Here is a 22,926-nt window from a genome sequence, read left to right as displayed (position 1 = left end):
TGCTCAAACAAGAAATCATAATGGAAATTAGAAAATATTGTGAATTGCATGATAAGGAAAATGCAACGTGATAAAATACCAAGAGGAACCACTTGAGAATAGAAACAGGTTTATAAATTCCAAACAAGCAGAAAGAGAAAAATGAAGTAAGGAAAAAAACCCCTACAAAGTCAAATAATCCAAAAAAGGTAGGAAGCATAGAAAAGGAAAGACAGTAATTTAAAAGTAAGATAATATTAATAGTGCCAAATATATCAATAATCATAATAAATGCAAATGCTTAAATTCAGATTAGAATTTAAAAGTATATTATATGCTGTTTACAAGAGACACACCAAAAGCTCATAGAAAAGTTGAAAGCAAAAGATGAAAAGAGATTTACCGAGAAATATTACCCCCAAGAAAAGTAGTACAGATTTACTAATATCCTTCAAGAGAGGTATCAATACTAAAATCATTATTAGACAGAGTGGGTTGCTACAAAATAATAAAAAGTTTTTTATAACAAATATAACAATTCTAAACCTGAATATTTCTAATAAAATAGCTTCATAATACTTAGTATAAAAATTGGTAGGACTACAGGGAGAAATGGACAGATTCGCCCATTAAAAGTGTGATATTTCAGCAGTTATGTACCATGAAAAGGATTTGGTGTCACACAGTCACGTTCCCAACCACGATGTAAGAAAATCACAATTCAATAAGCACATTGACGTGATACCCACACGTAGAGAAGTTAAAACACAACCCCTCCTTTAAATAATTCATGATGAAAATTAAATCATAATGGAAAGAATCATAATGGAAATTTAAAAATACTAAGGACTGAATGATAAATAAAAGTATTGCATATCAAAATTTGTGGGAAGCAGCAGATTTATAGCTTTAATGATCGTATTAGAAAGAAGAATGGATGAATATAAACCAGTCAAGGCTTTAGACAACAAATCACAGAATAAATCTAATGCAAAGGAAACACTGAGATGGGGAGACCCCTAGGAATGAAGAATGGGGTGTTAACTGGGGTTGAGGGCAGCCTGGGTCTCTGGGCCAGAAGTCACTCAGTGCCTGTCCCCACACTCACCTATGGACTCGGTGGACTGGGAGACTTCCTATGACTCTTGATGGGCGGAGAGGACGAGTCTGGAGGAGAGAAAGGGTGTGAGTGTGAGATGATGGGCGCACTGGGGTGAGTTTTGAAACTATGTGTCCGAGGGTGGGGAGAGATCATGTGTGGGGGGGAGGGGGTCCAGAAGAGGGGTCCCTACTGGTCTTTCTCTTGACCAGAGAGTCTGTCTATGCCTTACCCCCCTGAACCTTCCTTGGTCCTGATATCGCCCCCCTGACCTCTGGCCCCACCCCCGAGCCCTGACTGCTCCCCTTTGTGCTCTGACCCCACCTCCATAAGTCCAGGGCAATGCTGGCAAAAGCCTCATCATTAATGGCAAGGAGTGCAGCCCGCACTCCCAGCCCTGGCAGGTGGCCACCTTGCAGAGAGAAAGACTCCACTGTGGAGCGTCCTGTTGCATCCCCAGTGGGCCCTCTCGGCCCACGATGCCGTTTGCCCGGAGTGCGTGGGCTGGGGGCGGGGCCTGGACTCGGGGGCGGGGCCTGGACTCGGGGGCGGGGCCGGACCAGAGGCGGGGCTTCTTCTCGGGGGCGGGGCCTGAATAGAAGAGCAGAGTGCTTTTCCTTAGCTGCGAAACGGAGTTTGGCAGGAAGTTGGAGAGGGGGCTGGGACTGGGGATGGGTTTAATCCTGGAGCTGAGGATGGAGTTGGGCTTGAGGACGGAACTGGGATGCGGCCGAGACCCAGAGACCCGGAGATGAGGACGAGGCTGCCACGGCACTGACAGGCTGAGGGAGGGAGGGCGCGTGCCCATCCACGGCAGCGACAACATTCGACTGGGCCCACACAGCCTGGATACAGACCAAGAGCCCGGCAGCCGGGTGACGGAGGCCAACTTCTCGGCACAGCACTCCCGGCAGGGCCGACGGCCTCCTGCTCATCAAACTGAACTCACCAGCCACAGAGCCGGCTCCGTCGGCACCACCAGCGTGGCCTCCGCCTGGCGTCTGGCTGGACACATGCCCCAGGGTGAGCTCTTCAGCCTCTGTCACTGCCCATGTGCCCGTGGGGGTCTCTCCCTACAGCTCTCTGTCCCCAGTCGGTGTCTCTGAGCCTGGATTCTGTCCCCAGGTGAGACCCCAAGAGTCCCCCAGTGCGTGAATGCTCCAGTGTGTCTGAGGAGGTCTGCAAGGCTGCTCTGCGCTGGCGGTGGGGAGGGGGGCAAGGGCTCATGCAGTGTGGGAACCGTGGGAGGGTGGGACTCAAGAGGGATGAGGGGGCAGAGACACACAGAGAGCCATGGGGGGACAGAGAAACAGAGATACAAGATACACTGAGATATACACAGGAAGCAGAGAGACAGAGAGACCCAGAGACAGAGATTCAGGGAAAGTAAGAGACAGAGAGAGATAGAGACAGACACAAGGAGACATCAGGTCAGAGAGAAACAAGACACGGGGGTGGACAGGGACAGGCAGGGAGGGCAGGACAGATGCTTAGACATGAAACAGAAGTGTAAGGGATGGAGCCATGCGGAGAGGAGAGCGAGCAGCATAGGCTGACCTGGGCTCTGGGGGGATTGCCAATAGCGGGCAAGGGCGGGCGGCAGGGAGGGGGATAGGAAGGCCAAGCGGGGCTAGGGCGGCTGTCCCCTTCAGCCTGTGTTTTTTGTCCTATATCACAGACTGGCTGATGTGTCTCCCTGTCCTTCTGTGTTGGTGGCTCTTTTTGTAGCTTTCTGACTCTCGTGCTGGTTCTCTGTCCCTCTCCCACACCCTGTGTCTCTCTCTGGGTTTCTCTCAGACTCACCATGAGGTGAATACGACCATATTTCATCCAGTCTACCAGGCAGCATTGTAACATGAACCTCTCCTTCAGGCCCTACTAAGGGAGAAAATGCTTCCACTGAAACTAGAATATGCTATTGAATTCAAACACACCCAGTTTCATAGATGTTCAAAAGGAAGTTGGAGAACTGATGAAATACAGTGGTATTATCTCCATCTGTGAGTTCAGGAAACTGAGGCACGGATTGCCTAAGACACAGCCCTAGGCCCACTGGGTAGTGGATGCTGTTGGTGCCTCCACCCCTCGTCCCTCCGCTGCTGGGAGCGTTGTCTCCTGACACCTCACAACGGCTCCGTTCTCCAGAGAATTGCCCTCCGCCCCAAAGGAGTTACCTCCCCAGGAGATCATGCCCCCCACCCCCACCCCTTGTAAGGCAGCCAGTGGCAGATTGATGGACCTAGGGTACAAAAGCCGAGCCCTCTTCTTCAAGGTAGAAACAACTGGGTGGTGCAATTCATCCCCAGAGCTCCCCGGGGCTCAGGCTCCAGCTAGACTCCAGCCAAGAACACATCGTATCCTTGTTCGGCTACATTGTATCCTCCTCTCCTGCTACTCTGCCTCCCTCGCTCTCTCTCACAAGAACTTCTTTCACAAGAATCCAAATCTCAGGTTTGCTTCAAGGGAAGGGGACCTGAGACACAGCTGGTGGGTGATACAACCAGGACCACCCTCTTAACCACAGCTTTATGCAGCTTTCCAACGTCTCCTGCTCTGCCATGTCCTGGCCGTGCAGTCTGTTTGCAATGTCACCTCCCTGAGCACTGGGGCTTCAGACAGCCTCTTGGATTTAAATGTTTTTTGAGGCAGAATCTGACGTGTCTCTGATCTAACTCCAGGTTAAATAGGTCAGTTTTCTCAAGAAGTTTAACTTTCCTTGGCCCCTGCTTTGCAATCTCTTTTTCATCCTCTTTTATTAAGGCTGGGCAGAAACAGATTTTTTACAAGTCCATTTGAGTGGAAATGATAGATATAAAAGACAAGCAAAGAAGACCTAACACCTATATAATTGGAGTCCATGAGAGGGAAGGAATAAAAGAAATCAAAGCAATGAAGAGAACACGTATTTGTAAAAACCATACTTCAAGACAATTTTCGGGAAAATAAAAGAACACTTGAATCTAGGCATAACATAACCCCAAAACTGCTACCACTGGGCACACACAAGCAAGCGCACACTCTAGGCTCACACACACTAGCTCACACTCATATACTTGTGACAGAGAATAAGAGACCCCAGGAACCAGGTCTAGAGGTTACAACTGTGGTCTTCATGTTAGCACCTGAGGTGAGCATGAAAATGCAAGTTAACTCGGGAACTTTGACCCAAAGAATGTCCATCCTTCCCTTTCTCCCTCCTTTCTTTGGTATCTTGGAAGATACTGGGCAGGGAGGGGCCATGGAACGGGATGCTCACTCTTGGCTCTGAGATCTCAGATGAGAGCCCGAGAACTTAGGGGGCCAGAGACTCAGAGACAGAAAGTGGGGCAGTGAGAGTGACAGACAGAAGGAGAGGGGCAGTGAGAGGGAGTGAGCTATAAGGAGAGGCACGTGGAGAATGATCCTGCCATGTATACATGATGAGTGTGGAGGGAGGAAGGAGAGAGACTCAGAGACAGAGAGACTGAGAGGCAGAGACCATGGAGAGACAGAACAGCAGAGGTAGGCAGAGCGGAGAGGTGGGGAGACAGCACAGAATGAGGGAGCCTCAGGGAGAAGAGGAACAGGGAGTGAAGGGGAGAGGGAGCCTGCAGAGACTTCAGAGCCAGGCTGAGACAGAGACGGCATGTGGGAGGCAGAAGGAACCCAGACCAGCCGGGTCCAGAGCCCACGGCTGGGCTGATGGCCTGCCTCCTCCCGTGGGGGTTCTGGGGGCCTTGTGAGCATCCCCAGCCTGGGCTGTACCACCTGGGGACAGCAGACACATAGGGAGGGGTGTCAGGGCAACCTAATCACTGCCTCTTACAGTGTTCCAGGGGCAGAAGTAGGGACCACGGACCTGGGAAGGAGACCTTGACCCAAACCACAGGCCCCAAACCCTCGCCGACAGCTTCCTCTGCCCTCCTGGACGTCCCTGGAATTATTCTTCTCCCTGTCCCCTTGCGAGTCTCTTGGTCTCTTCTCACTCCTCTCTTTACCTCTGTTTCTGCAGGTCTGTGCTATACTGTCTTCACTTCAGCTTCCCTTACTCTCCGCCTGCTATCTCTCCTTTTATGTTTGTGTCTATCTCAGTGCCCTCTTGATTCTCCCTTTTGGACCTCAGGGGCCGAGGGCTGAGTTAACCGTGCTCCCTAGTTCATGGAGCACTGAATCAGCACTCCATGACGGGCCCCTCCATAGCGTTCATATTCATTCATCCATTCCTTGACCCACACCCTCAACTAATAACTCACGTATTCCCGCTCGTCCCCATAATCCTCTCCCCCTCCCCGCTCGCCAGAGGCACACCTTCCAGTGTTTTTAGTGGCCATGATTACTTGACTGTGCTCTGCAGAAGGTGTGTTTGTGGGCACACACTTTCATTTATGTCAGGGTCTTGTGCTCCATGTCTCATTCTGTGTTCACACTTTTTCGCCCATGGCTAGGTTTTAAGCTCTGTCCTTAGTGTCTGTGTGTGTGTGTGTGTGTGTGTGTGTGTGTGTCTGCTGCATTGTGCTCCCAACTCTGCTCACGCCACATGGGGAGCACATCCCAGGGTGGACACCCGTCCCTCCCACAGAGACCATGGCACCCCCCCGTTAAGTGTGTCCTCACAGAACCTCGCAGACATCTGAGAAATGTCTCCAGATATTGCCAATGTTTCCCGAGGGGGAGGGACAAAACTGTGTCCATTTGAGAACCGCTGGTCTACACCTGTCTCTGACCTTCCTTTCTCATTTGCCCCTGACTCCTCAGGACACACATCAGGAGGGCTGTGAGGGTCTAGCCTTGGCCAGGTGGGTCCTGAGCTTCCAAGTGCCCCACGTATAGAAAGGTAAGATGAAGTCAGAACTTGCTTAATATTTTATTTTAATCGTGTTAGCAGGAGGGCAGGGTGTTCAGCTGTTGTTCTCTATAGTCTCCTTGATCCACTTCAGATGGGGCATCACTTTGGTGAAGACAAAGTTGTTATTGAAGCTGGTACACTCGACGTAGCCCCAAGACGCGATTCCTTGAAACACACCATCGCAGATCAGTGGGGCCCCAGAGTCACCCTAGGACCAAAGAGGGAGAGAGAGTGGGGAGAGTCATTGAGGCCCCGGGTTCTGTCTGCAGAAGCCCCAGCTCTCAGACCTGGGCTCACAGATCACACACAGCGACCCCCCAGCTATGGAGAGAGACAGTATCCCCAGACTCCACTCCCAGAAGAAGGCAGGCAGGGATTTCAACAGAGGGGACAGTGGCCCAAGTCCTGGCCAATGGGGATGGGACTCCAGGGTCCAGGTTCTGCCCACGGACAGTCCCTGCAGACAGGTCAGCAGGAGGAGGAGCAGGACCCATCTCTGGGACCCTGCCAGCCTCAGGGCTCATCTCAGATGTCGTCCCTCCCCAGAAGCTTCCTCTGACCACACACTCCTCCCCCCAGAACACTGGGGAGCCATGGAAGGGGCGTGAGCACAGGAGGGTCAGGGCCAGTTCTGAGATTAGAATGACCCCCTGGGGCAGGTGGGGATGGACTGGACACAGGCTGAGGGCCAGGGGCACATGAAGAAGGTGGGAACAAGGCCTGACCTGGGGCTGGGACAGTGGGACAGAGAAGAGGGGGCATCAGTGAGAGTCAGGGGGCAGGAGGGGCCAGGCGTGGAGGGAGGGACACAGGAGGAGAGATACTGGTGGATTGAGGACCCAAGGGGAGGAGAAGGAGCACATTTGGTGGAAAATGCTGGGATTGTGTAGGACTTGGTGTGTGTGTGTGTGTGTGTGTGTGTGTGTGTGTGTGGTGGGGGGTGTAGACGGCTCCTTGAAGCTGCTCAGCTGACACTCAGCTCAAAGCTCAGGATCATCTTGAGTCCTCGCTGCCTCTCACTCCCACTTGCACTCGGTCAGCGAGTCCCGTGGGCTCCCTTTAGAGGTGTCGGGAGTGGACCCCGTCTCCCCCTCCCTGCCACCACCCTGTCAGCCCTGTCCTCACCCCCCTGTGCCCCCTGCCTCTCCTCCTCCTGCACTCTGACCCCACACGGACGCCAGAGGGACCTGTGACACCCAAGTCAGACCCTGTCCTGCTCCTGCTCAGCACCGCCCACAGCTCCCGGGTCACTCAGAGGAAGAGCAAAGTCCCCCCCGTGGTCCCAGGGGAGGCCCCGCAGGACGGGCCCCTCTCCTCCCTCTGCCGTCACCGTCCCTCTCTCCCCTGCTCACTGGGCTCCGTCAACACTCGCCTCGCTGGTCCTCACACACCAGGCCCACATCCTTCGGGGCCTCTGCACCTGCTGTGCCCTCTGCCCTTCCCCAGACTGCACACGGCTCCCCCTCACCTGCCGCAGGTGTCTGCTCCACCTCACCTTCCGCAGGAGGTCTCCTCCCCCATCACACCGGCTACTCCCTGGCTCTGCTCTCTCTCCTCCCACTCCCACAGCCCTGTCACCTCCTGACACGCACCATCTCTTCTGTGTTGTGTTCACTGGTTCTGCCTGTCTCTCCTCCCCAGAATGAGAGCTCCACTGAGGGGACTGTTCTCTGTCTGGTCTCTGCTGTCTTCCCAGGAGCTAGGACAGTGCTGGGCACACAGATGCTCAGTAAACATGTGTTAAAGGAAGGAACAGAACTATGATGTGGAGGAGTGAGATGCTGATGGTGCCTGGATGGGGGTGTGGGAAGGGCAGGGAAATGGGGGAGGGAGCTGAAACAGCAGGGGAGGGGGGCTACGGCTGGGAAGCAGTGGAGATGGATGCCTCATTAGCACTCACACCCTGGCCCTGAATCTGGCTCCACTGCCCCAGAGCTGCAGCAGGAGAGGGTGGCTCACCAGGCAGATGCCCCCTTCATCCTTCCTGTGGCTAGTGCACAGCACGAACTCTGTTCTCTTCTCTGGGTAGTCTCTGGCACACATCTCATTAGACTGGAGTTTGAGTTCCACGCACTGGAGTGACTCAGGCCTCTCAGCTATGGGCAATGGAGAAATGGGCTGTGGCCAACCCAACCTGGCTTTTCAGTTCCCTCCTGCCTCAGACCTGCTGTCCAGGCCCCCAGCCTCCTCCCTCAGACCCGCTGTCCAGGCCCCACGTGGTGTGTTTGGCTCTGGCATACTTGCGAGTGGGCTGGTCATGCCCCAGCCAGAAGTGTAGCAGGTGCTCCCCAGTTGGGGTTCCTGGGTGGGCAGGTCCAGGACCTTCACGGCGTCTGTTATCTGGGCGGGCTGCGCCAGGCGGAGCAGCATGAGGTTGTGGCTGATGTCATCATATGGGCGCAGGTATTTCTTCTTCAGGAGGCTCAGGTCAAAATCTGGATCAATGAAGCTGTCACTGACCTGGAGGAACTGGACTGTGTCGTCATCCTCCAGCAGGTTGTGGAGACCCAGCCAGACCTGGTAATCACTAGGGAGAGAGGAGGATGGAGGGAATGAGGAGGAGAGAGGAGGGGGGAAGGGAAATGGAGCAGGGGAGCCTGGTGGAGGGTCCAAAGAGAGAAAGAGAAATGGTGAGAAAAACAAGGAGATAAGAAAGATCATGAAGAGGTAAGAAAGAGACACGGAGAAATAGAGACGTGAGTGAGGAAAGAAAGGAATGTGAGAGTGTGAAAAAGGCAGATACAGAGAGAAATGCAGTAAAAAAGAGAGATTAAAATAGTAGAGAGGATAAGAAAGAGAGAAGAATGAGAAGCAGAGGGAGCAAATAAGAGACAGGATGAGGAAAAGAGACAGTGAGAACTAGTCACAGAAGAAGCAGGAGAGAAAAGACAGAAGAGGCAGGAGAAGGAGACAGAGACACAGTGAGCAGGGACGCAGGAAGTAGAAAGAGCGGATCAGAAACAGAGGAGAGGAGGGGAGGGGGAGACAGAGTGTGAGGGAGAGAGGGAGGGAGGGTGGGCGGTGGGGCAGGAGGGAGGAGGGGGCCTGAGAGCAGCTCAGCTGCAGCTGGGGCTGTGGGGCTGGTTCCCCAGCAGCCGTGTGGCCTGGCCCCCAGCCCAAGGTGGGCGTCCCTCTTCCCTCCTCAGAACCTCTCCCCCTTGCTCCTTACTTCTCCTGCCTCCTTCCTCCATTGTCCCCACCCAGTACGAAGTGAAACCAGTTCTTCCCCGTGTTAACTGAAAAGCCTCAAATGTGTTTATTGGGGAATAGCCAAGAGAATCCCAATTTGGGACGTGCACGCTCTGGCAAACCATAGGCAAATACAGAAAACAACGGAGGGGAACTGCTTTTATAGAAAAAAAGGGGAGTAAGGAGGGGCTGTTTTAAACAGAAATCCATTGGAGCAAAGTAACAGTTCAGGGCAGCAATGGCTTCTCATTGGCTGAGCTGTTTCAGTTGGGGAGAGAAATCTTTCTTTAGAAGTAAAATAATTTTACTTCCTGTCCAAGATGCAAACTGTCTGTCTTTTCCCCGTTTGGTGTAATTGACCATGTGTGATAGGGCGTGAGAGCTACTCCTACTGGCCTTTCGGACTCCAATTTAGTTAAGGGTTCTTTTATTAATTTCTACACCTGTGTCCCCCTGGAGGGACGACTGTCCTGGAGGGAGGAGCTGGGCAGCGGGAGAAGACCCCCCCGCCCCCGACACACACACCACACACACACGTTGAGGATGATGCCTTGTCTCTGGGGGTCCCTGCAGTCCCATCCAGGGTGTGACTGTGCTCAGCGGTGATGGGGGAGAGGGAGTGAGGCAGAGACCAGAGACATAGACAGGGAAGAGAGATGGAGAGTGAGACCTACAGAGACAGGGGTGACAGCTGAGAGACCCAGAGATGGACAGAGACAGGGAGAGACAAAGAGACATGGAGACAGAAGAGAGGGAGACAGAGACAAATCACAGTCACTCAGAGAGACACATAACAGAACCAGTTACACAGGGAGACACAGAGACAACACAGAGGGAGACACAGGAAGACAGAGAGAGAGTTAAACGGGGAGACACAGAGAGAGACCAGGCAGACATGGGAGGGCTTCCCTGGGGTCGTCCAGTCCCAGCCCTGCCTCTCTCCGTGGGACCTGGACCAGTCCCATCCTTCTCTCCCTCAGCCCCCAGACTCCCCTGAGGTGATCCCAGGGGAACAGCCCTGGCTGACCATTCCTGTGGGAGCACAGACGCCCCCCTCCCCAGACCCTCTACTCCTGCTCACTTGGTCTTGCAGTGGGCGGCTGTGAGCACCCACTGGGGGTGCACCAGGACGCCCCCACACTGGAACTTGCTGTCATGGTACAGAGCCACCTGCCAGGGTTGAGAATGCTTCTCACACTCCCAGCCTCCTATGATCCGGGACTCGATGGGGGTCACGGCACCTGTGAGAGGGGTACTGAGTCAGGGTGGGTGGAAGTTAGCAATGGGACTGGGGGCTGGGCTAGGAGAGGGAGCTGTGCTGTGGGGTTGGAGGGACCCGGGGGCAGAGGACCAGGCTGGGGACATGGGCTGTGGGTGTTGGGAAGGACCTGGCATTCCTGAATTGTCCCTGGGATTGTGGGATAGTAGTTGTTCTGGGTGAGGAGATTTTATGCTGAGAGCAGAGCCGACCCCAGGGATCAGGGTAGGAGACAAGGCAGCATCTGAAGCAGCATTTGGTGTGGGAGTTGGGTGTTTGCGGTCTTGGATTGAGGGACAGGAGGTTGTGAATTCTGAGAGGAGAAAGAGATTCTGAAAATCAGGGATAAAGGCCCCAAGGGAGTGGCTCAGAGGCTGGGGGAGGAAGGATTTGGGAGGTTAAGGGGACCCCAGGCTGAGGGAACGTTTAGGTCCTGGATTGGGCATTTCAGGTTCTGAAAAGGATGCAGATGTGGGGAATCAGGTCCAAGGGGCCAAGGGGAGCATCTGAGCTGGGGAATCTGGGTGTGATTTAAGGTCTTGGATTGGGGCTGGGAGATTTGGGGGAATTTGGAGTTCCAGGTCAAAGGGTAAATGAAAGGGTTAGGCTGGAAGGGATCCTGTGAGGGTCCGGGGTCCTGTGAACCAGGAATGGCATTCTCTGGGGTGAGGGCTCTGGGGGATACTGGGCCAGGTTGGCGTCAGGCTGGGGCAGGCCTGAGGAGGGAGAGGTGAGTGACAGTCAATGTGATAGGATGTGGATTGGGATTCTTGTGTTTGAAGGGGATGGGGGTCATGGAGTGAGGGTCCTGAAGGGATTTATAGTTCTTTTGGTGTGCTCCAAGGACAGGAATGGAGAAGAGAGGGCCAAGGGGGCCAAGCAGATGTGAGCCCTGCTAGACGTGGAATACTAGAATCACCTCTTGGGGTACCCAAGGGAGGTCAAGGCAGGACAGCTGGCTTGTAAAGTGTTGGGGATCTTGGGGGTCCCAGAAAATCAGAGGTGCTAAAGGAAGAGATTTGCATGGGAGAAGACCTGAAGTGGGGGAGTGATGGAAATTCTGCGAGAAAGGAGTTTCTGTTGGGGGGTCTGGGTATTTGTCTTGGAGGAGAAGACTGGAGAAGGTGCTGGATGGGGGTCTGGAGCAAAGATTCGGTGAGGGAGGGGGAATGTTCAGAACCCCCACAACAGGATGGGGAGCCCAGATGGAGTCACAGGTCAAGCAGTTTGGCTGGGAAGAAGCAAGAGAGGTTGGAGGAATTTGGGTGTCCTGGGAGCAGGACCAGCAGGCCAGAGGTATGGTCTGGGGGACAGGGCTGAGAGCTGGCAGCTAGATGCGGAATGTCACTGGGATACGGTGGGATGCATGGGCTCAGGCGCCAGAGCATTGAGCTATAGAGAACCAGGGGGTAGAAGGGGATGACCAGGGTCCCAGGGACCAGTGTGATTGGGAGAAGTCCTTGGAAGAATGGGAGTCCTGAGAGAGAGACAGAGCTGGCCCGGGATTTGCCTCTTTGGTAAAGTGGCTGGGGGCAGGGAGTTGGCTGGGGAAGGGGAGAAGGTTCCTGGAAGCCCTGGGAGGGAGCAGGGACTTAGTGTGGGAATGAGGGCTGTGAGGAATTTGACAAAGGTGGAGGGGCTGGGATAGGATTTTAGGGTGGAGCTGGAGAGACTGGGGAGATCCTGGTACCTGGGATGGACTGTGGGTTGGAGGGCTGTCTTGGAACGGACTATGGGTTGGGGGATGAAGCTTGAGTGCTGGGTGAGAGGGGAAGGTCTTATGCAGAGGTGATGGCCCGCTGCCCTTCCTGGATCCCCCCCATTGTCTCACCAGTCTCCACCAGGGATAAGTCAAAGCACAGAACCAGGAACCACATGGTGACAGAGGTGTCCAGGGGCAGGCAGATGGTGAGCTCGGAGGTGGAGAGCCTCCCTGGGGAGCCTTTTAAAGCTCTGGTTCTCCTAGGGCCCCACCCCTGCCCTGCTGGCACCCAGATGCTGGCCAAGGCCCTGCCCCTGCTGCCTGGGAGCTGGACACCTCCTCCCATATGCAAGACTGTTGAAGGGGAGGGAGAGCTAGAACACGTTTTCCTGTAGGTCTTAGATCACCCTGGATGCACTTTTGGGGTCTAAGGCCAGATGGGGCCAGGCATGTGGTTGTGGTTCCTGGGGGCTTGATCTTGAGGACAAAGCTGGTAAAAAGTGCTGGGGAGATGGGGACAGAAATAGTGGGGTATCACTGACCCTGATACACAGCCTCATATACCTTAACCCCAAATGAAGTCTTAGCTCCCCTAGACCTAGTGAACCCTGAAATACCAGCAGTGGGGCTCTGAGACTCCCTGACTCTCAAAGCTCTGAGCCAATGGGCGAGCATTCCCACTCTCTGTGTCCCCTGAAATAGAAGACTTGGCTTTCAGAACTCCCTGATTCCTGCACTCCCAGCCTGAGAATTTAGTTCCTCTCGTCTACTGATCCTCTCAAAACAAACTCTTGGGATCCCAAAGATCCATAATCATAGCACCCCAGATCCAGAGGTTCAGGGGTCTCCTAGAGAAAGTTCCCTAGCATTCCAAAATCCAATGTCCTCCAAAACAGTGCTGGGGTCCCAATGACCCCACTCCTTATTCTGCAGATCTGCCCTCCCAGGTCGAGGGCATCCTCACTGCAAAATCTAAAGTGTCCTATTCCGTAAATAAGATATTTAGGACTCAGGAGCCAGGTTCCTGCACCTCAAGATTCAAGTGGCCTTGAAAATCACATTTTGGGGTCTCAGAAGAGAATCAGGAACCACCCCTGCATGGCCTCCATTGTTAACCTGATTAAGTTTTCTAGGTTTCCAACAGGTTGATTATCTCTGCTGTTCAGTAAAACCAGAAGAGGTCACATGGGGTCAGCCCAGCTGTGTGTCAAGAACTTGATAAAATCTTCCTTCTTTCCTAGATGAGAAAACACAGAAGATCTCAGGAGAGAGAGTGAGATGGAAGTGGACACAGATAACCACAGTTTAAAACCTTAAGGACTAGGGTAGAAGGATATGCTCAGCCAGTGGCTGGATGTCTGACATCCCCTCACCCCATACCACAGGTTACCAGACTCAGCCTGTGGAGAGATGTGCCTCAGCTTGAGTGAGGACCTCCTTGATCCAGTGCCTTCACCCCCATCTTGTTCCCATCTACAACCACAAAACTCAATCCAGCTCAACCAACCCAATCCAAACCAACCCACAGAAGCCCAGCCAATTCAAACAGATACAACCCAACTTAAACCAGCCCAACCCAACCCAATTTAATCCAAACCAAACCAACCACACCATACACACCCAAATCCAAGGCAATTCAACCCAATCCAATTTAGCACAAACCAATCCAAACCCAGGCACACAATCCCAAACCAACTCAACTCAACTCACCCAATTTAACCCAACCCAGCCCAACCCCCACATCTTCACCATTCAAAATCAAACCAAACCCATGCCAATCCTCCCATCCAGTTCTATCGAACCCTAGGTCCGTGTCTTCTGCATTCCAGACCAAACCTACCCCTATTCCCAGTTCAACCCACACATATTTCTCAACCAAAAACAAACCAAACCCACTCCTATCCCCAACCCTCACCGTGCCACCCCAAACCAACCACAACATTGTCAATCTCTAACCCAACCCAAGCACTATCCTTTTGCCATCTCTAATCCAGCTCCAACCCCACCCCCCATTTTCACTGCTTTTCCTGCTCTATCAACAAACCTACCCTGGCATCTTCTCTGACCCAATGCAACCCAAATCCAGTCCCTTCCCAACTCTCAAATCAGCCTCCATCCTTCTCACTCTGATGGCCCCTCTGGGCTCTGACCTCACGGGAGTCTGAGCCTCTGCCCTTTACTCTGGCACACACCATGGTGTTCATCAGGTACCCTGGGTGGTCCTAGTTACCAGACATGGAGGAGATAACAAGTCCTTCCACATCAGGACTTCAGGACATGGGACATCACCGGTCTCCTCTGTTCTCTCTCAGGAACCTAAGAGTTTGGGTCCCATACCCCTCTTCACATTGGGACTGGGCCTGTAACCTCTTCCTCTTTCAGAACCCAGGACTCTGGGTCCATTCCTGCCTCCTAACCAGCAGTCCGGACCCCAGCTCTGCCTCCTCCAAGACCCAGGCTTTCTGACCCCCAATCACGCCCCCACAGGACCTGCCTTCACACTGGGTCTGGCACTGGGCTGCAGACAGTACCCAGTGTGGGGGACGAGGGAAGCACCGCAGTATCAACACTTGAAGGGGACCACTTGCCGTGGCTGGGAGTGGGACGCACACTCCTTACCCTCCGGGAACTGTCAGTGTCCTGGGCCACTGGGAGAGGTGGTAGATGACCCCTGAGGACAGGGGCTTCTTCTTCAGCCCTTGCTCCTTCCCTGCACCCTGCCCTCCCTGCATATTCTTCATAGAGGCCTCCACCAGTTCACACAGACGTCTCTGATTCTTATTTGCAATTCACTGCCCTCTTTAGCTTTTACAAGTGCCACCTGTTTTCTCCAGAACTTTCCTGTCTCACCCTATTTTCTACAGGACCTGTGACAGAGAGAGGAAGGGGAAAGGCAAAAAGTCCTCTGTGATTGGGGGGTGAGATAGGAACTGTGCATGTGGGTTCAGACAGATGGTCATTTGGAACCAGTTATCTCTGGTCACTGACCTGTCATAGACATCACATGGGTGTAGCCACTCATGTGACACACAGTTTTGGCCTCAGAGTCTGGACATCTCAGCCAAACTGAAGTACATGAATATAGCCAAACAAGGTTGTGGACATGCATACATGCACAACCAGACTTTCACACTTAGGTGCTGATATACACAGCACTTTAAGCTAAATTCACTCGCATGTACATGAGTTGCAGCTTCAAGAATCACAGCACAGGTCTGGCCCCGTGGCTTGGCGGTTAAGTGCGCGTGCTCCACTGCTGGTGGCCCGGGATCAGATCCCGGGCGCGCACTGAGGCACCACTTCTCTGGCCATGCTGAGGCCGAGTCCCACATACAGCAACTAGAAGGCTGTGCAGCTATGACATACAACTATCTACTGGGGCTTTGGGGGGAAAAAAAATAAATAAAATCTTAAAAAACAAAAAAAGAATCACAGCACAGACGTTCATTTGTGGATATCAATGTGAACAGTAAAGGCACGGATGTGCGTGCACACACACAGTCATGGACAGATTTGGACATCAAAGCTTAGGCCTTAAGGTCTGTTTTGATCTGGACCGCTGTTTTACAGATGCTTTTCTAGGAAGCAGTCTGCAAGATGGTCTCTCCATCAGAGCAAGTTTGTTTATTGTCCAGGATAATAAAAATAATGTATCCTCCCAGATCATATCTGTTTACTGTCCTTGATAATAGATATAATGTCTTCACAACTGATTCACTGTTCACTGCTCAGGAGAGTAAACATAATACGTTCCTCCAGAGCAGTTCTGTTTTCCATCCAGGATAATAAAGATAATATCTCCCTCCAGGGCAAAGTTTGGACAAATTTGTCAGCAGCCCCCTTACAAAGTTGAGGATTCCTAAGCTCAAGGTGCCCAGCAAGGGCACAAACCACTGTGCACAAAGCATCCGCCAGGGTCCCCTGATCATCCTGTAGGACTCAGGGGGCAAGGGGAACTGAAGTGAACATGAAGCTCATGTTGCCTGCTGTGCTGTGAGTAATAAAATCCTTTGTCTCTCACCTAGGAGTATGGTGTGTTCTGCCAGTATCTTTAAATTGTGGCAGGCTAACTTAATTGTTTGCAAGTAAGAACATCTCAGACCCTTCTCTGCTCTCGTCAAACACATGGGCACTGAGGCTGCACCTGGCCAGCTGGAGTTGGGGGTGGGTGGGGGCCCCAGCTGGGTGCTGTGGGTAGATAGAGGACGGGAAGAGTAGAGGACACAGAGAGACCTTGTGGGGACGGTGGCAGCGTGAGGGAGGTTCTGAGGGAATCCCAATGATGAGGGTCAAGGGAGGGGGTTAATGAAAGTCCACCCCACCCTCTCCAGGGCAGGGGCATCAAGTCACAACTAATTTCTTTGCATTTGGTGATTGATCATGGTGTCTGGATTCCCTTGCACCCAGAATGACCTTAACATAATGGTCACCTCCTCTGAGCCACGGCCCCTTCCTCTGTCTAATAAGGAAGTAGTGCCCACCTCATAGGGCTGTTTGAGGATGAAGTGAGCATCTGTAAGCTCTGAGCACCATGCCTGGCACACACTAAGCACTCAGCAACGCCAGCATATGCTCACAGGGCACTACCCCGGGCCAGGGACGTGCTAGTGCCTCACACACATGCCTTCTTTGAATTCTCACAACAACCTTGTGAACAAGGGTGTTTAGTAGAGGGTAAATCTTGCTCAAATGGAGGTCTTGCCTTTGCCCTGGACTCCTGAGCAGTGATCTGCATGTCTTTGGGATGTTCTGCCTGAAAAAAGTGTCTTTGTTTACCTGCAAGTCTTGAGCCATATCGGATAATCTAACAGTGTCATTTATAGTGGGGGTCAAAGCAGCATGATTTCTGAGGGTCTGGGCCAAGGCACTAGAGTCCTGCAGCCCCAAATCAGGATGGACTTGTGGTTTATCAGAATCTTGGGTGGGAACTGTCTTTATTCAGCCTGTGTGGTTTGCTGTGTTCAGCCAGAGAACGGGCATAGGCTGATGTCTATGTTGGGCGAGTTGGGAACCACATAGGGGACTTCTCCAGTTGATTCAAGATGCCGCATGAACCCACAAACACCATGGGGTTGTGGGAGTTTCCCAGAGAAGGAGACTGAGAGCCATGGAGATAAACAGAGGAAGGAAAGAGGCAAGGCGGGCCTCTCTCTCAAAAACTACCTTCCAAGGAATGATTTCCTGCTACCAATGTTCACCCCAGAGCCTTAGTCCCCAGTCTGCTCCACCATGACCTGGAAAATGGCACAGTAGGAAGCTTCAGGGGTTAGTCCCTCCACCAAAACAACCATTAAACTAGAAAAGATGATCAGAATCAACTATTTCAGAACTCTAAAATCTGATCAGACAGTTACAGCAACTAGGGACTGCTTGATGAAGGTAGAGGCTGCTGAAATTCAGTAAGAGAATTCTGCACGTGAACTAGCTACTACCCCCATTCCTCAGCCCTGTCACAGCTGTAGGGACAGCAGTCGTGTTCCTGGAGTGGCTGACTAGTGCCAGGGCGAAAGGTAAGGGCCTTGTCCTGCAAAATTGGTGTTGTGGACTGTGGTCTGTTTGTTGGTTTCCTGAGGGTCCTGCAGACAGTTGCTTTGTTCCAAGCCCTTTAGGCAGCAGGGGCTTCCCTGGTGGTGGCTATAAGAAGACTCAAAAAGACACATCCCTTTTTAAAATTTGTGTATAATCCTTTGCATATTCTGCTGAATGCAGTTTGCTAGAATTTTGTTGAGAATTTTGCATCTACATCCATGAGGACTATCTTATGGATTTAAAGAGATCTCTGGTAAGTCACTGGCTGACTTAGAGATAAATGGAACAAAACTTCAGTGACCACACTTAACAAGGAAAACAGAGTTTGCAAAATAATTTGGAAAAGTACAATAAATTGGAAAATAAGTAAAGGATTCCAGCCCTCAACAAGCAAAACTCAACAATCTCTAAGGGGGGAGAGAATATGATTTCCAGGTTTACCACGTCATAATACTCACAATGTGCATTTCTCAACAAAAATTTACAAAGCTTACAAAGGAAGAGGAAATTATGGCCCATTTGCAGGAAAAAATAATTTGATGAGTCTTTTAGGAATCCTAGACATTGGGATTAATAACCAAAGACATTAACTCAATTGTCTTAAATATGCCCATTGAGCTAAAGTAAACCATGGGCAAAGCACTAAAAGAAATCAGGAGACCAATATATGAACAAACAGGGAATGTCAATAAAGAGATAGAAACCATAAAAAGGAGTCAAATAGAAATTCTGAAGATGAAAAGTACACTAGGTAGGTGCAATGAAAAATTCACTAAAGGGATTCAATGGAAGATTTGAACAGGCAAAGAAAGAATCCATGAACTTGAACATATGGAATTGAAATTATCCAGTCTGAGGAGCAGAAAGGAAAAAGCATGAAGAAAAATGAACAGAGCCTGAGGGATCTGTGAGACACCACCAAGTGTACCAACATACACATCACGGGAGTCCCAGAAGGAGGAGAAAGCAGAAAGGGACAGAAAAAATATCTGAAGAAATAATGGCCAAACTTTGCAAATTGGTGAAAGACATGAATCTACACATCCAAGAAGCCCAATGACGTCCAAACAAGGTAAACTCAAACAGATTCACAAGACGCATTTTAGTCAACTTGTTGAAAGCCAAAGCAAAAGAGAGAATCCTGTAAGTAGCAAGAGAGAAGCCGCTCACCACATACAAGATCCTCAATAAGATTAACAGCCTCTTTCTCATCAGGAACCATGGAGGCCAGAAGGCAGTCGGGTGACACATTTAAAGCCCTTAAAGAAAAGTCAATGAAGAATTCTATAGCTGGCAAAACTATTCTTCAAAAATGAAGGAGAAATTAAGACATTCCCAGGTAAACAAAAGCTGAGGGAGTTTATCACTGGTAGACCTACTCTACAAGAGAAGCTAAAGGGAGTCCTTTAGGCTAAAATAAAAGTACCCTACTTTGACCAATATAATGTGGCCAGAAGTGACATTGTGCAGCTTCCAAAGATAGCCCTTAAGGGGCCCCTGTGGCTTCCATTTTCATCCTTTTGGATCCCTGAGCTGCATGTAAAAGAAGTTCAACTATCTGCTGGAGAGACATGTGATGAGAGGGAGGCTGAAAGACTATGAGCAGAAAGAGGACACAGCTTTCCAAATATCCCAGCTGAGGGGCCAGATATGTGAGTGAGGCCATCCAGAACCCTCCAGCTCAATGCTGCTTCCCGAGCAACATCAGTCAACAACACGTGGCAGAGATGAACCATCCCAGCTGAACCCTGCCCAGCCACCCCACCAAACCATGAACAAATGAAATGGTTTTGTTTTAGCCACTCAGTTCTGGGGTGCTTGTTACATAGCAACGGGTAAGTGAAGTGAAACCTTCATTACTATTTCAGTAATTTCCCTTGTGATTTACTAATTATCTAGAGGTTACTTAATAGTTTGTTTTACTTGTTGAGACATTAAAGATTTTCAAAAAAACTCCTATTTTGTCATTCAGTGATGTTTAATTTTATGATGTTTTCGTGAAAGAACACAGTCTCCTTGATGTTGGATAATGGGGAATTATTGAGGCTTTCTTTGTAGACTAGTACACGTTCTATTTTTGTAAATCATAATTGCTTTATATTTTGAGATCATATTATTAGGGGCACATATCTTCATTATTATTATTATATCTTCTTGATATAGTATTTTCTTTTACCAGGAATAGTTCTAGGTGCTTGAGATAAAATGGAGAATACTATTCCATGTCATTCTTTGAACATTAAGTTGGTATTCATCTTAAAATATTTCTAAAGGGTCAATAATAAAAACCAAATTTTGATCAACTATGATACAGGAAAGAGTGAATAAGTTTTCTCTCTTCCAGAAAATGATACTACAAAACCATTTGATCATAGGAATTGGTAATCAAAGAGTATGAAGACACAAAGTGTAGGGAAGAAACAATATAGAGACATTCTAGGCAATTAATTAATTAAAATATGTATTTTCTGGATTTTGTGATGATTTTGGTATTGTATACTCTTTTAAACATGTCATTTGTTATTACTCTTTTTCTCATTTAGATTCCTATTTATAGTTCTTATTTCTTTTCTCATTAGAACAATCAGGTTCATATCTAAGTTTACATTAGTAATCTTGTATTCTTTTTTTAGAAGCTGAATACTCCACACACCTGGTCCACCCCTGTCTCTGTCTCTGAGGGGTCATTTCTGATCATCTCAGGCTCTCCCCTTTCCTCCCTCTCCCTCTCCTCTTTCCCTCCCTTTCTCCTCCCCTCTCTCCTTCCTCCTCCCCCTCCTTCTTCCTCTCTCCTCCCTTCTCTGGGCTCCTCTCTGTCTCTCTGTCTTTCTATGTCTGCTCCTCTTTCTTTCCTCTATCTTTCTCCACCTGTCTGTCTCTGTCAGTCTGTTTCGGTTAGATGCCCACTGAGTCTCCCTCTCTGTCTCTTCGTCTCTCTGTCCTTCTGTCTCTGCCTCTGCCTCCCTTTCTCTGACTCTTCCTTTATCCATCTCTGGCTCTGATTTCCCACCCACATCACCATCTCTTTGCAGATTGACAGACCTGCCTCACCTACTCGCTTCCCCAGGCCCTGGCACCAGCAGGAGAGGCTGACAAAGGACCCCAGGGTTTGGTGGTGCTGAGGGGCCAGGATCTGAGATTCTTCTAGTTTTCACACCTGGAGAGCAGAGGGGAACATTCACAGAGGCAGCAACTCCAGGGAAGTTTGGCAAGGAGGCAGTATGCAGAAGGAGGAAGTTGAGAATCACAGTGGCTGGGTCAGAGTACCAACACCTAGAAGCAGGAGCTGGGTGCTGGAAACCGGGGTCTGGAGCCAGGAATCTGAGACCAAGAACGTTGGATCTGGAACTGGATTCTGGAGTTTGGTCCATCAAGTCTGGAGATCAGGGTCTGGGCTGGGGGTCCAAGTGTGGGAGCTGGATTTTGCAATCTGTTGTTTGGAATCTAGAATCAGGAGATAGGTCTTTGAGAACAGGCTCTGCTCTCCAGAGGCTGGGGTCTGAGTCTTGGGCCTGAAATCTGTATTCTAGAGCAGCAGTTCTCAAAGTATGGTTTGTGGAACACTGGAGGGGTTCCTGAGACCCTTTCAGGGTGTCTGTGAGGTCAAAAACTAGTTTCATATTAATCCTAACACATTATTTACCTTTCTTGCTCTCATTATCTCACAACTGCAAGGTGGAATTTTCCAGAGCGTACATGCCATGTGATATCACAGCAAATTAAACACAGAGCTAGATAGAAGAATCAATCCAGCTGTATTCTACTAAGCCAGACATTAAAGAGGCTTTCAAAAATGTAAAGCATTATTTTCTCACTGTTTTTTTGTCTCAGAAAATATAGTTATTTTTCATTAAAATATGTTACTATATATTTATTATTGTTGTTTTAAAGTGAATTCATGAATAAATATTTTAAAGGTATCTCTGTTTTAATTTCCAATATGATCAATATCGATAGATACAACCCACATAAACAAAAAAGCTCTTTGAAGGTCCTCAATAATTTTTAAGAGTGTAATGGTGTCCTGAGAAGAAAAGATTTGAGAATCTTGTTCTAGAGGTTTTCCTGAAGTCTAGAGTGTGAGGAATATAGGACCTGGAGCTTGGATTCTGGAGTCTAGAATCTGGGATTTGGAGTTAGAGTCTGAGGCTTGGCTTCAGCAGTGTGGGGCCAGATTCTGGAACACGGTCCTGACATGCTGGGTCTGTGCTTCAGGCCTTTTTGTCCGCCCGGAGTCCTGGAGTCTGGCCTTGAAGGGTCTAGAGTCTGGAGTCTGTGATCTGAATTGTATTGTCTCTAGTTGAGGATTTTCTGTTTGGCTTCTGCTTTCTAGAGCCAAGAGTCTGTAATCAGAAGCCCGGTGTCTACAGGCCCGAGGAGAATCCTGAGGCCTGGAGCCACAGATCTGTGTCTGGAATCAGGGAGTCTGGAATCTGAAGTCTGGAAAGAGCTTGGGACCTGGAAGACTCAAGTCTGGATTGTGGAGTACAGCTTATGGGGACTGGTGTCTGGATCTGTATTTTGGAATCTGCACCTTGAATTTGTTGTTGTTACGTGCTGTCAAGTCGGCTCTGACTCCTGGCGACCCTATGAATGAGTGATGTCCACAGTGTCCTGTCCTCGACAGCCCCACTCAGCTCCTGTAGATTCATGCCTACGGCTTCTTTTACGGAGTCAGTCCAGCTCATACTTGGTCTTCCTCTTTTCCTGCTGCCTTCTACTTTTCCCAGCATTATTGTCTTTTCCAAATTTTGGAAAAATTGTCTTTTCTTGAATTTAGAAATCTGGATATCAGCTCTACCTGATCAGGATGTATCATTTTAAAATACACAGTTGGATTTGGTTCACTTATATTTGTTTAATATCTTTCTCATCTATATGCAAACCGAAATTGGTCTATAGTTTTCTTATAGAAAAAAGTTGGGCTCAAAAATAAATTGCAACTTCTCGTCTTTTCCTTCTTTCTAGAAGAATTTGTTTACGATAAGAATTATCTGTTCCTTGAAAGTTCAATAACAGTAAAGGAGATTTTTCAGGTTATTATTCAAATATCTTTAATGATTATTGTACATTCAAATTTCACATTTCACATAGCACTTGTGGCATTTTGCATTTCTCCAAAAATGTAGTCATTTCATGTTTTCAAATTTATCAGATGTATTTATTTTACTATTCTTTTATGATTAAAAAGAAGTCTGTTTATATTTATTTACCCTTTTACATTCTGCATTTTAAAATTAGTGTTATCCGAGGTTTGTCTCCATTTTTAATTAATTTATTTCCTTTTGGCAGGGGAAGATTCGCCCTAAGCTAACATCTGTTGCTGATCTTCCTTCTTTTTTCTC

At 49.8% G+C, this 22,926-nt stretch overlaps 1 protein-coding gene and 1 long non-coding RNA gene across 2 annotated transcripts; one reads left to right on the top strand and one right to left on the bottom strand.

Moving 5' to 3' along the window:
- The first annotated feature begins 1,787 nt into the window (after positions 1-1,787).
- On the top strand, positions 1,788-22,525 carry LOC147912811 (uncharacterized). Its single transcript, XR_015549458.1, has 3 exons — positions 1,788-2,101; positions 5,813-5,891; positions 21,915-22,525. It is a non-coding gene; the product is annotated as an uncharacterized LOC147912811 (long non-coding RNA).
- LOC101409045 (kallikrein-1E2-like) lies at positions 5,915-8,818 on the bottom strand. Its single transcript, XM_087421287.1, has 3 exons — positions 8,144-8,818; positions 7,863-7,999; positions 5,915-6,111 (listed from the first exon to the last, which is right to left on the bottom strand). The coding sequence occupies exons 1-3, from the start codon at positions 8,562-8,564 to the stop codon at positions 5,956-5,958; spliced, it is 714 nt and encodes a 237-aa protein (XP_087277413.1). The 5' UTR covers positions 8,565-8,818; the 3' UTR covers positions 5,915-5,955.
- Positions 22,526-22,926: the final 401 nt, after the last annotated feature.

The sequence above is a fragment of the Ceratotherium simum genome, chromosome 33, assembly GCF_057802395.1.
Source record: "Ceratotherium simum simum isolate JZ-2026a chromosome 33, ASM5780239v1, whole genome shotgun sequence".
In the NCBI taxonomy this organism is placed as follows: Eukaryota; Metazoa; Chordata; class Mammalia; order Perissodactyla; family Rhinocerotidae; genus Ceratotherium; species Ceratotherium simum.
This window is presented reverse-complemented; position numbering and strand designations above follow the sequence as displayed.